The 16,914-nt window shown below is 47.4% G+C and overlaps 1 protein-coding gene and 1 non-coding gene across 2 annotated transcripts; both read right to left on the bottom strand.

The window, feature by feature from the left end:
- Nucleotides 1-302: 302 nt before the first annotated feature.
- Nucleotides 303-10,355, bottom strand: LOC113936570 (sialic acid-binding Ig-like lectin 13). The gene is made up of 9 exons (XM_027619933.2): nucleotides 10,255-10,355; nucleotides 9,806-10,189; nucleotides 9,336-9,614; nucleotides 9,100-9,147; nucleotides 5,239-5,496; nucleotides 4,865-5,158; nucleotides 4,460-4,559; nucleotides 4,030-4,111; nucleotides 303-2,623 (listed from the first exon to the last, which is right to left on the bottom strand). Exons 1-9 carry the CDS (start codon nucleotides 10,304-10,306, stop codon nucleotides 2,399-2,401), a joined length of 1,722 nt encoding a protein of 573 aa, XP_027475734.1. The 5' UTR covers nucleotides 10,307-10,355; the 3' UTR covers nucleotides 303-2,398.
- Nucleotides 1,070-1,173, bottom strand: LOC113936832. Its single transcript, XR_003524390.1, has one exon. It is a non-coding gene; the product is annotated as a U6 spliceosomal RNA (small nuclear RNA).
- Nucleotides 10,356-16,914: the final 6,559 nt, after the last annotated feature.

Here is a 16,914-nt window from a genome sequence, read left to right as displayed (position 1 = left end):
GAAGACATAGGGATTTAGAGTCCAGGAGAGAGCCCTGGGCTAGAGATATGAGCTGGAGGCCCCAGCAGCGCCCAGGCATGTCGTCCCCTTGCATTCAAAGTGCAAGGCATTTCAAAGGTTTCCTGAGCCCACTTCATGGGCTGTGTCCAAGACTGGGCTCTGAAAACACAGGGCCGGACATAGTCCCTGCCCTGGGGGAGCTTATGGTCTGGTGGAAATCAGAGTTAGATAATTACAAGATAATCTTTTAAAAATCTTTTTTAAAAAATGATTTTATTTATTTATTTAAGAGAGAGCGCACATGCGAATTGGGGTGGGCAGAGGGAGAGAGAAAGGAAGAGAAGCAGACTCCCCTGAGCCTGGCGCTGGGCTTGGTCCCAACCCTGAGTTCATGACCTGAGTGGAAACCAAGAGTCCTACACTTAACTGAATGAACCACCCAGGTGCCCCATCTTTTTAAAAAATCTTAATATAAATTTTGTTAAAGAGTACTTTTCATACAGAAAAGGGCACAAATCACAAATGTTTTACTAAAATATCTTTCAGAGAGTGACCACATCGGAGCAGTTAGGACACAGATCAAGATACAGATCTTTACCAAAAGACCCCAGGACGTCCTCACTGGCCCCTTCCTGTCACTACCCCCCAATGGTAATCAGTATCTAGACTTCTAATACCAAAGATTAGTTTTGTCTGTTTCTAAACCTTACATCAAAGATGTCACATAGTGAGGACTCTTGTGTCTAGATTCTTTCACATTATGCTTGTAAGATTCTTACATGTTGTACAAAGTTGCTATTTGCTTCTTCCATTGCATGAATACTCTGCAGTCTGTCTATCTGTCTTACTGTTATGGGCATTTGGGCAGGTTCCATTTTTTCATGGCAACCATGGCTGCCATGAACATTCTCGTACACATTTGGTGAACATTTGTATGCACTTCTGTCGGATACACACCTTGGAGTGAAATTGCTGGCTCCGTGCTCAGTGTTAGTAGAGAGTGACAAACATTTTTCCAAGGGGGTTGTACCAATTCTCACTCCCCCCCACCCCCAGCAATGTATGAGAGTTCCAGATGCTCCACATCTTCACCAACACTTGATATTCTTGCACAGGGGTCATGTTAATTTTCTCTGTATCTTTCCAATTTTAGGATATGTGCTACTGAAGCATACTTGATATTCTTTAAGAAAAAAATTTTGTTGTGGCAAAGTATAACATAAAATTTACTGTTTTAAGTGTACAATTAGTGGAATTAAGTGCATTCACATTGGGCAACCATCGCCATCATCCATTCCCTAGATGGATGAAATTCTGTACCCATTAAATATTAACTGTCCATCCACTCCTCCAACCCCCCAACCCCTTGGTAACCACTATATATTACTCTTTTTTTGTGGTAAAAAAAAAACATAAAATTTACCATCTTAAATATTTTTAAGTGTGTGGTACGGTAGTGTTAACTACATGCACATCATTAAGCTCTAGGAAATCTTCATCTTGCAGAACTGAAACTCTATCTACTGAGAAGCACCTTCCTACTTCCCCTTCCCTGGGGCCCCCTCTACCTTCTGTTTTAAAAATTTGATTACCTTAGATACTTGGTATAACTGGAATCATGCAGTATTTGTCTTTTGGTGATGGCTTATTTCACTTAGTGTAATGTCTTCAACACTTGATATTCTTGATAATTGTTTTTATTATTTTAGCCAATGTGGTGGCCTTTCAGTGGCCCAGCATTGGAGTCTTTACTCACATTTCCTTGACAACTACTGACGTTACCCACCTTTCAATATGCCTATGGGCCCTTTGAATATTTCGCTTTTTTGGGTTGTCTGCCTTTTTTTTAAACTGATTTTCGGAAGATCCTTATGTATTCTTTTTTTACTGTGGATGAATCCTTTGTTAGATACATGTATTGAGAAATACCTACTCCTGCCAGAGAGTTACATTTAGAAATAGATTTACTTTTAAAAATAATACATGACACCTCCCCCCAAAAAAGAGAAAAGAAAACAAAAGACAAAATAATACATGCTCAAACGTTGATATCTCCCTCCATCCTGAGGTAAACTTAACACATAAGGATGTACTTAACAACGCCAATGATGCGTTTTTTCCCACTGGACAATGTGCCCGATGAATATTATCCCCCATTTTACAGAGGAAGGAACACAGGAAGGCATGGGGGAGGTGAAGTGGCTTGCCTGATGTTTGAACACAGGAGTCTGTGACTTTCAGCCATTCCAAGGAGCGTCACATTCCCATTTATAAACTTTGGCTCAGAGGGCTGTCAACTTCTAAGGAATCAAAGTCTGACATACATTTCTTCAGAGATGTCCTGTCCAGGCTCCAGTCAGAGCTAGCCCTCCTGGAGGCAGGGGGCGGGTTGGGGTCGTCATTTCTGGATCTTGATCTCTGCATACTCAGTGGTCTCCTGGTCCTGAAAGTTCTGTGGTTTCAGCCTGTGAAAGCTGAGGTTGGCGTAGTGGGGCTCCTGCTCCTTCTCAGAGGGGGAGGTGGCCCCAGCTGGGGGCAAGGGGTCTGAGAACCTGTCTGACCGGGGTTTGCTCAGGTGATCCTGAGTGGAATGAAGGAAAGGCACTGGAGCTGGCCTTTGAGTCTGGAGAAGAGAAGTGGGGGCTGCGTGGCACTTACCCATTTATCCACTTCATGCCCATTTCCTGAGCATCCATCCATCCATTCATTCATTCACTCATTCATTCATTTGTATCTTTAACACATTTTCATCATAATGGCATTGAATCCTTACAACTCCCCCCACTCCCCTCTGGATGATATAACTGTTATCCCCATTTTACACATGCGAAAACAGAGTAAGCAAGGTCAAGAAACTCTTCAGCACACATGACCTCTGACCTCAGACAGCCTATCAGGGCAAGGAGACAGTATCAAATTGTCTCACATACACACACATACATGCAAATGATCTAATTGCTATTTGTGATCTGACGCACAGAAGCAGCATCCACCCAGGGGCTCCCAGAGTACTGGAGACAGGCCTGTGATTATTACAGGGAGGCATGATGACAGTCTGCCTGCATAGGGCAGGGGAATATTTAAACTGGAGTATGAAAAGTGATTAGGGGTCTGGCCAATGCAAATGGGGAGGGTCAGAGGAAATCATGCATGCAAAGGCGCAAAGTCACACAGAACGAGCCCTGCCTGGGGATAATTTTGTGGGCAGGGGCTTCAGAAGCTAATTTTGTGGGCAGGGGCAGGAAGTGGGCTGGAGGACTTGGCAAGGGACCGGTCACAGAACACCGAACCAGGGAAAGTGGACTACGTGTCTAATATGGTAGCTCCTAGGCACATGTGGCTACTGAGTACATGAAACATGGCAATTCTGAGCAGAGGTGTGCCATGAGTATGAAATAAACCCTGGATTTCAAAGACTTAGTGCAAAAAGAAGAAGAAAACAAAGGAAGAATGCAGACTATCTCATTAATAATCTGTACATTGATTCTTGATGATATGATGGTGAAATGATATTTTGAATATATTGGGTTAAATAATATAATACATTAAAATTGATCTCATGCTTCTTTCTACATTTTAAATGTGGCCATTAGTAAATTTTAAGCTATGTATGTGGCTCACATTATCTTTCTGTTGAACCATGCTAATCTAGACAGTGGGGAGAAAGCACAGGGGTTACAGGTGTTTGGGGAATTTCTTGCCCAAATCTTGGGAGGAGAGGTGGAGAGGTGGAGTTGTGGAGGTGAGGCCAGTGGCCCAGCAGGGAGACAGTGAGGGCTCAGCAGAGAAGGGACTAAATGGAAAAAAAGCTTTGCTAAAAAGGGAAATGGGTGGGACTTGGTCCATCCCTGGCTCTGGTGGATGGAGGAGAGGGGAGAGGAAAATGTGACTCTGGGGTCTCTGAGTTGAGTGCAGCCAAATTTGGGGGGGTCGGTGAGGGACTCATCTTTTGGCATGCTGAGTGAGCCGCCCCATGGTCTATCCCAGGAGAGGTGTCCAGGTGGGACGCCAGATAGAAAGGCCACTCACCTGGGAGACTGTCTTCAAGGCCGGATGGACGCCATCCCTGCGCAATGCTTTCTGGCTGGATTTCTGCCTGTAGGTCTTCACTCTGAGGGGAGAGATCAGGGCCTTTCAGTCTGGCTGCTCGCTGCTGGGAGCCTGGAAGGATGACTGACTGAGGCAGGGCATGAAGGCTGATGTTTGGCTGCAGACACCAGGAGGAGAACGCATGCTCCCTCCTTCCTGACAGTGGGAACCCCTTGTGGGGAAGAGACCACTCCCGGCCTCCATGTCAGGAGGCTAGATTCCTGATGCCTGTTGGACGAATTGTACTCTTCCCTGGCTGCATCACCTCGTCAGGTTTCTTCAGCTCTGGGCTTTGAGTTTGGGAGATTCTTTGAGTCCCCTCCCTGCCCAACCCCATGAGGCCTTCACCCAAACCAGGGCCACCACTCACGCGAAGAAGACGATAAGGCAGAGACAGAGAGCAAGCAGGGCTGTGACTCCAGCTCCCCAGATGGCCCCCTGAATCACACCTGTCCTGGACCCTGGTCTCCCTGCAGGTAAGAGACCTGGGGTAAACTCCAGCCCCACCAAGCTGGCACCTGAGCATCCAGCCTTCTGGAACCCATGACCCAGGGGTGTGCCCACTTCTACCCAGGACTGGCTCCTTTGTCCCCTACCCCTCTATGTGATCCCAGCCTTCTGTTTCCCTGGCCCCTTCCTCAACCCCTCCCCCCGCCAACCTACAGATGACTCTGACCTCTAGTGCCCCTTTGCCTGAGTCAGAACCACTTCTCTCCTCAATGTCTTCTAGGGTCCTGGTTCATGCGCCCCCTTCCCTGGGCATCACCCTTCATACCTCCCTGACCTGGCAGCACCAGGATAGCCATGCTCTGTTTTCCGTGGGCATTCCGGGCCTCACAGCTGAGTCTGAGGCTGGAGCCCAGCGGCCCTCTGAGGCTCAGGGAGCTGTTGGCCCAGGGCCCCGCAGAGCTGAAGGTGATGGTCCAGGAGGCGTTGCTGTGGTTCCCCTCCAGCAGCCCCTCCCCCAGCCGCCAGCGCAGAGAGGGGGGCAGCTGGGATTGAGCAGAGCAGTGGCAGTGCAAGTCCTCACCCTCCCAGGAGCAGGAGGGAGCAAACAGCTTCGGGGGGTCTGTGGGAAGACAACAGAGTATCAGAGGAAGCCCCCCTCCCCAGGGCCCAGGCATTCTTCCCAGGTGTGTTTCAACTCACTCTTCACAAGGAGGCTCAGGGACGCTTCCAGGGACCCCAACAGGTGCTGAGCTCTGCAGACGTATCTCCCATGGTCCCCCAGTTCCACCCGGGGCAACTCCAGGACCCCAGGATTTGAGGGTTGTGAGGGCTGCAGGGTCAGGCTACCCCGGGTCCAGCTCACCCTAGCAGAAGGGTTGCTGTCCTCAGTGCAGACCAGGTGCAGGGGCTGGCCCTCCTGGACTGGGAGAGACGAACCGTTGCCCAGAGCCTCAGGTCCTGGAAAGACAGAAAGAAAGCTAAGCCCTGGCCCTCACTAGGGGTATTCTCTCTCTGTCTCTCTGTCTCTCTCTGTCTCTCTTTTCCTCACATCATGTAAATCTGTTTCTTCTCTTCCACCGCATGATCATTCGGACAGCCGAAGGGCACAGGGCTGAGAACAGGCACCACAGCCTTTGCAAGAGGCCCAGGTGCATTCTGTCTTTCACTAAGTTCACTAAGACCTGTCTAATTTAGTTGTGTCTGAGAGTCCACAGTCTTGTGAGCGAGACACCCAGAATCAGGTGTCATCAAGCAGCATGATGTGTTTTGTGATGGGAGTACAGTGTGCTCGGGGAACCCTGAGGATGGGAGTTCAGTGAGATTGTCAGGTCAGGGAGGGCTTCCTGGAGGAGGAGAGGCTTTTAAAGTGGAGCATGAGAGGGGCCGGGAGTTGGCATGGAAGGACATTGCTGGAGGCAGGCACAAAAAGTGCAGCTACAGCTGGGGTGCGAAATGGCCCTGCATGCTCAGGGAAGAACAGATAGTCTGTAAGGCTTGAGCGAATGTGTATGTTTGGGAGTGTTGACATATGATGCTACTGAGGATTCAAAAAATAATAATAGATTGGGGAAAGACAGAGGTGTGAAAGGAAATACTGATGCATGTAACAGTGGTTTACCGGTATGTGTTTAACAACCAATTCATTGGGGAGGGGAGGGAAAAAATTTCTGATTTGCCAATTTCCTTGGCATAAATACTTCCTTCTTGGCCGATTTCAAGCACCCAACGAAATGTCACTGAACGCAGAATTGGGAAAACATGGACACAATTGGCTCTTGCCAGCCAGTGAGAGCCAACTTCAGTACGCCACTCAATGCAACACCTCACCTCAAAAAACCATGTTTTCGTCTGACAAAGTCACCATATGCTAAGTCAAAAGGCCATTATTAGGCTGGAAATAAATCCCTTCAGCTAACACACAGCTGACTTCCTTAATGTAAAAAGATCTTCTTCAAATCATTAAGGAAAAGTCCACAAAGAAATACAAATGATTCTTAAACATAATGAAAGATACACAATCTGTTTAAAAAAGGATAATTCAAGTTAAAAGGACAGTGAATTCACTTAAAGATATTAGCAAGGATGAAAATGTTCAGCGGGTTGGGATTATAAACAGAACAACCTCCCGTACAGGTGATTTGGCAATATGTAGAAATTACAAACATACCCTTTGATTTGGGACTTTTCTAGACACATGCACACATATGGGGAATGTTTATACAAGTTATTTGTTACAGTATTATTTGCCTTAACAACAATCTGGAAACACCATGGCTTTCCACCAATGGGAACTCATTGAGTAGTTTACAGTATAATATACTTCTTTTTTTAAAATTTTCTTATGGGGCGCCTGGGTGGCTCAGTTGGTTAAGCGACTGCCTTCGGCTCGGGTCATGATCCTGGGGTCCTGGGATCGAGTCCCACGTCGGGCTCCCTGCTCAGCAGGGAGTCTGCTTCTCTCTCTGACCCTCTTCCCTTTCGTGCTATCTCTCATTCTCTCTCTCAAATAAATAAATAAAATCTTTAAAAAAAATAAAATTTTCTTATTGTTATGTTAATCACCATACATTATATCATTAGTTTTTTATGTAGTGTTCCATGATTCATTGTTTGTGCATAACACCCAGTGCTCCACGCAGAACGTGTACAGTATAATATACTTCTAATTGGAAGACATGGAGTCCTCAGTAAGAACGAAGTTTTCCTATGTACGCATGGAGACAGTAATGTACCAATGTCACTTACTTAGTTGGGACAAATGCATCATGGTGGTATTAAAACTTTTAAAGACAAGGAAAGCTAGACGAGGGCTTTATGGAACCTCTCTGTACAATGTAAACCTAAAATTACTCCACCATGAAAAGTTTATTAAAAAATAATAGCTAAGTGAGGGACACCTGAGTGACTCAGCCGGTTAAGTGATCAACTCTTGATTTAGGCTGAGGTCTTGATCTCAGGGTCCTGGGATCAAGCCAAGCCCTGTGTCATAGGGCTCCGGGCTCAGTGGGGAATCTGCCTGAAGATTCTCTCTCTCCTTCTCCCTCCGCCTCTCCCCCAGCTCCAACGCATGTGTGTGTGTGTGTGTGTGTGTGTGTGCGCGCGCGTGCGCGCATGTGTGGTCTCTTTAAAATAAATAAATCTTTTTTAAAAAAATAATAGCTAAGTGAAATAAGTCAGCTGGAAGAAAGACAAACACCAGGTGATTTCACGCATATGGGGAATTTAAGAAACAAAACAAACAAGCAAAGGCAAAAAAGAGAGAGGGAGAGACAAATAAAGAAACAGACTCTTAACTCTACAGAACAAACTGATGGTTACTGAAAGGGAAGGAGTGGGGAGTGGGGAATCAGGTAAAGGGGACTGAGGTGGGCACTTGTGATGAGCACCAGGTGATGGATGGGAGTGATGAATCACTCTATTGTATACTTGAAACTAATATTGCACTGTACGGTCACTAACTGGAATTTGAATTAAAAAAATAATAAAGATGCAGAGCATGTATATAGCGTGGTGTGTACATATGTGTGTGCCTTTAAACGTAGGTGCATAGATTATATTTGGAGAAATAACCCAGAGGGGAGGTACATAGGTGCTGAACATTATTTTATTCTTATTCGGTTTTGCTGGGGACTGGATAGTGCTCCCTTCAGGATCATATGTCTAAGCCCTAACCTCCAATATGGTGGTATTTGGAGGTATATTTAGATGGGCCTTTGGGAGGTGATCAGGGTTAGGTAAAGAGTAGGGGCCTCGGGATGGTATTAGTGCTCTTTTTTTTTTTAAAGATTTTATTTATTTATTTGTCAGAAAGAGAGAACACACAAGCAGGGGAAGCAACAGGCAGAGGGAGAAGCAGGCTCCTCATTGAGCAAGGAGCCAGATGCAGGACTCGAACTTAGGACACTGGGATCATGACCTGAGCCAAAGGCAGACTGACACTTAACAGACTAAGCCACGCAGGAGTCCCTGGATTAGTGCTCTTATAAGAAGAGATACCAAAGAATGAACTCTCTTAGTTGTGTGAGAGAAAAAAACCGCCAGAAACCAGCTGTTTACCAGGGAGTGAACTCTCACCGGGAACCACATTGACTGGACCCTTGACGTTGGACCTGCCTCCAGAAATATGAGGAATAAATGTCTGATGCTTAAGCCCCTCAGTCTGTGGTATTTTGTTATGGCAGCCTGAGCAGACCAAACACATTTTATGCTTACTGTTTTAAACAATAACATTATAACGTGGAAGGGAATTGCAGGAGTGGAAAGGGTCCAGATCTGAGGGGAATGGGGCAAGGTTTGGGAGGGGAACATAGCTGGGGCACTGAGGACGGCCACCCCTGTCAGGCATGGAGGTCATGCAATACCCTTGAGAGCAGGTTCAGTGGTGGGGAGAAGCCAGTTTGTATGCTGAGGAGCCAGTGGGGTGCTCCCCACCTCTGCTGTCCCCGCATCTGATCTGAGCCTTTCTCCTGCCTGAGTTCTAAAACCCCAGCTCCGCTCTGAGGGGCGGAGACAGATGCCGCTTGCACCACCACCAGCCCAAGAGGAAAGGTTGTACCCTACCTGCGCCTTCTCTTCGGAACACACTGATGGTCAGGTTCTGGGGTGCATCTGATAGATAGACATAATTGTTTTCAGAGGCAGGAAGGTGGGTGTTGGCCCTTTTCTCCCAGAAACTTCAGAAATGAGAAAGGTGTGGAGTCGGGTGTTTTCTTTCCTTCCCAGGATTCCAGACCCTGCCTCCCCCTCCCCAACACCCACAGCCCTCAGGGACCCTGGCGTTCTGGCCTGGAACTCACAGGACACGTTGAGCTGGATGGTCCTCTCCGTGCTCACACCAGCTCCAGGGAGGGTCACCCGACAGGTAAGGTTGGTGCCGTGGTCCTGGGGCCTCGGGGTGAGGGTGAGCACGGAGGAGTGGGGAGTCTTGGAGCCCCTGGAGGTGAGGGCGGCCCCGATCCAGGAGAAGGTCGGGGGTGTCCCCCTCTTACAGGCCCATGGCACACTACAGGTAATGTTCTTGGGGTGGTCAGATTCTAGGGGCCCGTGGGTGTGGATGTCAGGTATCTGTGTCAGAGCTGAGGAGGAGAGAGACAGAGATCCTGGAGTGGGACCCTGAGTGTGCCCCTGGAAGCAGCCTCTACCCCAGGGCAGTCGTCTCCTCCCCAGCCAGGATGGAGATCAGGGGGGTCCCTTCCCAGCCCTGCCCCGGGGAGCCCTCAGGACCCATGCATGGGACATGTGTCCTCTCCTTGACCCCGTTCCTTACCCGTCACACGCACGGAGAGCTGGTTCTGTATGTAACTATATTTCACATAAGGCCCTCTCTCCACCCTAAAGAAGTATGTCCCTGAGTCCCTTCTCTGTGCATCTCTGATGCCCAGGGAGCAGTTGTAGTCCCGGGGGCCCCCGAGGAGGTGGAATCGGCCCTGGGTCTCCTCCTGCACTTCTCGATCTGGGTTGGTTGTGGCCACTGGAGCATCCTGGTCTGCACTGGCCCCTTCCCGGAACCAGTAGCCATAAGCTGGATCATCGTCAGTGTATATGTGTTCGGGGTAGAAGAAGCTGCAGGGCACATGCACACACAGGCCCTCCTGCACCTTCATGGTCCCCAGCACTTTCAGCCAGTATCTTGAACGCTGAGCCAGGGACCCTGTGGGGAATCAAAAGTCAGCAGCAGCCCCCGCCCGCCTGGCCCCCTCCCCTCGGCCCACTCACCTGCCCACAGCAGGGGCAGCAGCAGCGGCAACAGCTTTGGGGTAAGAGTCATGGTGCTTTTGTGTCACAGGACAGAGAGGAAGCCCAAGTAGGAAGCCCAGGGCTAATGTCTGAAAGGTGACTGACCACAGAAGAGGAAGTTGGCGCTGACACGCTGTTGATGACAGCATGGACCTTGAAGATTTACCACTCCTACTTTCCAGATAGGGTCCCCACCATCCACCGCCCCCCACCCCCAGTCCCTGTCCGTGGCCTCTGTTCCTACCAGGAAGGCAGACACTACCTGGCCAATTACAGCTTCTAGAAGCCCCAGAAGGTCAGTCCTTCCAGTTGTGGGACACAGCAGGGGTGAGCAGGGGAACCTTGAGGCATGAAAGATGGGGGTGGGTTCCCCCCATGCCAGGTGAGGGAGGTGATGTATAATTAATCAATGAGCATGAAACCTGCATCATGAACATCTCCTCCTTTTAGGGCCATGGAGTCAAAGGGGAAAGGGACAGACTCTGTCTCTGTTCTTCAGAACTTCCCTAACACCCAAGGAGATGGAGAAACTCCAGGCTGCAGCAGCTCCTATTGGTACAGTGTGAGCTGGTAGAAGCATAGGCAGGGGCGCCTGGGTGGCTCAGTCATTAAGTATCTGCCTTCGGCTCAGGTCATGATCCCAGGGTCCTGGGATTGAGTCCCACATTGGGCTCCCTGCTCGGTGGGAAGCCTGCTTCTCCCTCCCCTACTCCCCCTGCTTGTGTTCCCTCTCTCGCTGTGTCTCTCTGTCAAATAAATAGATAAAATCTTCAAAAAAAAAGAAGAAGAAGAAGAAGAAGAAGAAGAAGAAGGAGGAGGAGGAGGAGGGATTATGACACAGACACGCACAAACACGAGACCACATAAGCACAGGGTGGGGAGCCAGCCACCTACAAACCAAGGAGAGAGGCCTCAGAAGGAACCAGTTCTGCCCACAACGTCTGGCCTCCAGAGGTGTGAGAAAACAGACTTCTGTTAGTTAAGCACCAGGTCGGTGTAGTTTGTTATGTTAACCCCAGTAAACCAATGCATGGGGTTTTCAAGAAGACGGATGTGTTCATACAGGTCAAGTGCTCTGTGCAGGCGGTCTGGCCCACCCTGGACACAGTCCACATGGTGGCCAGTTTGTAGGATGGGGCAGCCACTGCAGGGACGGAGGGGAAGGGAAGGGACAGGTTTGGTGATTGGAGGAAACATCTGCTGCTCTTCTGTGCTCTGATCTCTGCCTTCCTCTTACTTAATCCCGGGCACACTTCTTCTCTCCCCAGGACAGGGCGGTGTCCGTGGACCTCTGCTCCAGCTGGCTTCTCTGCTGGCTGAGCCCGTCCTCCTGCATCCTGCGTGCCTGTCTCCCATTTGTTGAGCGGTGGGTCCTGGGGGCTGGGCTGAGGTAAGGCTGACCTTGGTCTAGTGGTCTATTTGGCCTGAGAACCAGGGCCCCAGTCTTCCCAGGGCAAAGCTCCCAGCATGAGGAGCCAATGGCTAACACCTTGCCTTTTGTGGCTGTGGTGGAAGTTATGTATGAGTGTGTCTATGGTGTGTGTGTATTTCTTTGGTCTGTGTACATATGTGTGTGTGTCCTGTGTTTGTGGCCTGTGTGTACCTGTCTGAGGTATGTGTGTGTGCACTTTCTCTGTGTGTATTTTGAGGTGTGTCTGTGTGTCTGTATGTTTGAAGGACACGTGTGTCTGTATGTCTGAAGGACACGTGTGTCTGTATGTCTGTGTCCTCTGTGTGTGCGTATTTGAATTGCTTGTAGTGTCTGCATAAGTGCCCATTTCTCAATGACAATATCCGTAGACAACATACTGGAGAGTATAATCCATTTCATATTTCCTCTGTCTCTTTCTCTTTTGTTTTTCTTCAAACTCCTTATCACAAATCAACATAACATATGGTCTACTTAATTATTCTTTGTCTGTCTCTCCTGCCATTAAAATATAAGCTTCACAAGGGATCTTGTATCTCCCATTTACTGCTGAATCCTCTCTGGCTAGAAAAATGCTTGGCATACATTAGGTGATCAATGAATATTTACTTTAAGAATTGTAAGGATATTAGGATGCCCGGCTGGCTTGTTGGTGGAGCATGTGACTCTTGATCTTGGGGTTGTGGGTTCAAGCCTCATGTTGGGTGTAGAGATTACTTAAAAATAAAATCTTTATTTAAAAAAAGAGTTGTAAGGATATTTAGAATAAGCAAAATAAGATTTCTGGCTGTCTCCAATGAAAAAGTATGTATTCTTTAGAGCAAACCCTTCTGGGGTTATCTGACTCCAGCATTTTATTACCTTTGAACTATTTTAAATGCTATAATTTATAGATAACTAATAGCAATGCAAATAATTCTTGTCCATAGACATACATATACATTCTGTCTGCTGGTGGGGGGACTTGAATCCCCCCACCAAGCCACTTTTACATGCATTCACAAATTCATTTCAATATTCCCTTACTCCATATAAATTTGGGCATCTTTAATTTCTGCCCTGGTTCCCTCATTCATAATGAGTTAAATAAAATGGGGAGTTGCTGTTCAATGGGTATAAAGTTTCAGTCCTGCAAGGTGAAAAATTTCTAGAGATCCTCTGTATAATACAGTACTTATAGTTAACACAAATGTATACTTAAAATTTTGTTAGGAGGATAGATCTGATTGTATGTGTATTTTTGCCACAACAAAAAAATCTTTAACACATGTTTATTTTATATCTATGAGGGTCATGATGTTACCTTAAAAAAAAAATCTTCCTTTGATAAAATAAACAAACAAATTTGTTTGCGCCTCTGTGCATGTGTTGGCTTTTTGGCTTGTGGTGCATTCTAGGTATTAGAACCTGGTCCCTGCCCCCTGAGCCAAATAAGATGGACCATGTAACTACTTGAGTTCATCTTAAAGGATTTTGCTATTTCCACTTGGGCAACTGGGAACCAATGGAAGGTTAGAAGCTGAAAATGACTCTTGGGTTTTAGAATTCCCTCTTTCTTCCCTGTGGAAAACATATTGGGGGTGGGCAGAGAGCAGGTGAGAAGATGAATTTCCTTGACTGTGTATTTATGTTTCCAAGATAGAAAGTAAGTCCTTGGAGGCAAGAATGTGCATTTCTCACAAGCAGTGTAGACTTGCTTCACACACAATAATGATAAATTTCATAGTAGGTGATAAATACGTGTCAAGTGGCAGTTTTTACATAAAGGTAAACACACAAATGGCAGAATCTTGCTTAAAGTATTGTTTTAATTTTGGTTAAAAAAATTACATATAGGTGACTTTCCTCTCCTTGCATCTACTCACTCACAACCATAGGAAAAAGTTTGGAAGACCAGAAGTGACAGGTGAACAAAAATTTGTTTATTTGCTTTTTTGTGTAGGGGCAGGGCAAAATCAGCAAAGTGCTTCCCTACTGTGTGGAGGTGGGTTAGGGGTGAGGAGAGAGGTTTGGGAGACAATGAACACAATGCTCCCATGCCTGGTGCCTCTCTTTGGGATCTCATGTCCAGGACATTCCCCCAACCTAAGAGACAAAGCAGCTCAAATTTTTCTCATCCTTCCTTTTCTAGAGGTCTCCAACCCTGTCAGGGAAAAGCCGAGTGAGGTCAGTGTCCTGTAGAATGCCAGCTCTGGGGGTGACCAATGGTGAACAGTGTTCTGATGTTTGGGGGACTCAGATAAGGGGTTGCCTGGGGAGGAGTCTGATCACTCGGTGTAGTAGACCCTGGAGGGACCATAGGGGAGGGGGCTGGTGGAAGTCAGCCTCCATGCAGACATTCCTGAGCAGGGGGAGGACCAGAAAAGGAGGAACACAAATGGGGGGATGTTGGATGGGCATGAAGTTCCTCAACAGGACCCAGGCTTCCTGCCACTTACCAACTCTGGGGCTCAAGACAGCCTGGGCTAGTAACTGCAAGAGTTGCCTGGGCAGAGGTGGGAGCCTTGGAGTGGTTGAGAGCACCTCTCAAGGGACGGGAAGCCTCCAGACAGAAATGTGATAAAACATGGAAAGAGGAAAACCCATCCCAGACTGAAAGAGTGGCAATCAATTCAAATGGAGAAAGAAAAAAAAATCTTGAAGTTATTCAGGCTTGGTAGGAAGACAGTTACAAAACAAATGGAAGCATTTCTCCCAAGGTCTTACAACAGCTCTAAATGCCATAAAGACCTCCTCTTTGAGTGATTAACACTTTCTTTCCAACAACGCCCCAAGATTTGCCTTGTTATTCCCTCTAATTACTGTGGACACCCATGCCTAAACCTCACCTCAGGACAGCACCCAATCCCTGGTTAACACCTTCGGGGAGCAAAAAGCCCAAGTCTGAGGAGGGAAGCACACCCTACAAGGTCCCAGACACCCCTGACCAGCATCATTGACTTAGGATGTCACCAGATCCTTCCACAGGCTCCTCCACTCTGCACTGGGGGCTGATAAATGGTTGGCCCTCTGGGGGCTCTCCATCCCCCAGGAAACACCGACCCCTGGAGAGTCCCAGGCTGTGGAGCGGGTGCTGTCCGAGGTGCTGAAACAGGGTTGGGCTTTGAACTCAAGTACCTCCCAGCTCCGCAGCAGGGCCCGACCCAGAGGCTTATGTCCGGGTTTGGGGCCAGGAGGGGAAGGGGGTGGGGATGGATGGAACCAGGGAAGCAGACAATCAGGAGCGGGTAGTGCTGGCCTCCTCTCTCTTCTCCACCTGCTGCCTCTCCTGTTCACTCTCAGTATTTTTCCTCCTGTGGACGATGTCTGTCTGCACCATCTGGCTGAGCTTTCTTGCTAAGGCCCTCTGCTTCTGGCCTTTTGTACTGTTCCTTTAAATAGCTTCCTTCATCTCTCACACACACACACACACACACACACACACACATCTTCTGAAAGTGAGGAGGCTAGTCTTCCCATTTGACAAAGAAGAAAACTTAGGATCAGGGTCAGGAACATTAGACAGTATGCGTGGATCTTTTTCTCCATTTCTGTCCACCTGCTCCAGTGCCTCAGGGCAAGAGAAGATATCTCAAGTCTGAAGGAGAAGGTAAGTGTTTCTTGGACACGTATTTCTGGCTCCAATTGATCCCCCTTGCTGGTGGTGTTGGGCCTGCCTGATTGTCAAAAGGGCTCCCCTCCATCCAGGAAAGAAATGGCCCTACCTAGTTGCCTTCTGTTTCTCAGTCACGATTTGAGAAATGATGGGTCTGAGTGTCTTTCCTCTATTGGATGAGAGGACTGAGATGCTCTCCCTCTGTATTAGTTCCCGAGTTCTGGGGTCCTAACCCAACTCACCTTCTTCTTACTGCATTCCAGAATTCTCCTTTGTTTCTTGCACCATTTACAGTGTTTCTAGTTGCAAGTAGAGGGAGGAGCAGGGAACAATTTATTGATGACAACTTGTCTCGATTGGAAGTCTAACCATCAACTTTTAATGTTTTCAACAGATGGTTGGCTCGTATCACCCAGCCTGACATTATCATAAGCAGAAGTCTGACAGCTGTCCTTCTTCGATGTAAGGCGGGGAGAGTTAGGCCCCAGACAATTTTTTTACACCACACCAGAATCTCCCATTTGTTTTTAGGAGTCATTTTATGATTTTATGGCATTGTGCTTTATCCCTGTCATGGTTTTGGTGCTACTGGCGGATGTGGGGTTGTTTTTATTTAAGCTGATTTTTAAGTAAAATATTCGGCTTTTCAGGAGGAAGATTACAGCTTCTTACTTGCCTTCACCAACCATCTCAACCCTGACATCTGTTTTTCAATTTATTTTGGAGGATAAGAAGTTGCCAGATAGATGATGACCTGGTGATGTGTCTTCCTGGAGGAGGGATGGTGTGGATGCACAAAGATGGTGAGGAATGCACAAGCATGGGGGCATTTAGAGAATGACATGAGGGATTGATAGGTTAGGGTATGGAGATGCAGAAGTAGATTGGGTGAAATTGAAAACAACCTGGGGGGCACCTGGGTGGCTCAGTTGGTAAGCGACTGCCTTCGGCTCAGGTCATGATCCTGGAGTCCCGGGATCGAGTCCCGCATCGGGCTCCCTGCTCAGCGGGGAGTCTGCTTCTCCCTCTGACCTCCCCCCCTCTCCTGCTCTCTCTCTCTCTCTCTCTCATTCTCTCTCTCAAATAAATAAAAAAAAAGAAATTGAAAACAACCTGGAATAGAGGTCAGAAAACTATAGCCTGCTTTTGCAAATAAAATTTTGTTGGAACACAGCCACATTAATTCATTTGTAGAATGTCTATGGCTGCATTTGCACTACAAACACAAAGTTTTGAGTAGTTGCTACAGAGTCCTTACAGCTTGCAAAGCCTAAAATATTTGCTATCTGGCCCTTAAAAAAAAATTCCTGACCCTTGACCTGGAATGTCAAATTAGAAGCTTGTAAATTAGTCTTTGAGGCTGAGGAGATGGAGGGGTATTTTGACTGTGGTTAGCCCTGAGTTTTAGGAAATTCCCTAAATGTTGATATGTGATTTTGCCTCTAACAAGACAAGTAGGAGGCAGGCAGGATGGAAAGGAAAGATTCAGGAGGGGAGAGGGATGATGCTGGAGGCCAAGTCAGGGAAGGGACCCATGGAGAGGGTTTTGTTTTTCTGATAAATATTCAATAATATTTATCATTAAGTAATACACCTGCATCTACACCTTATTTTT

This window comes from Zalophus californianus, chromosome 17 (assembly GCF_009762305.2).
Source record: "Zalophus californianus isolate mZalCal1 chromosome 17, mZalCal1.pri.v2, whole genome shotgun sequence".
NCBI classification, from domain to species: Eukaryota; Metazoa; Chordata; class Mammalia; order Carnivora; family Otariidae; genus Zalophus; species Zalophus californianus.
Note: the sequence above shows the minus strand (reverse complement) of the source record. Positions and strands in the feature narration are given on the sequence as shown.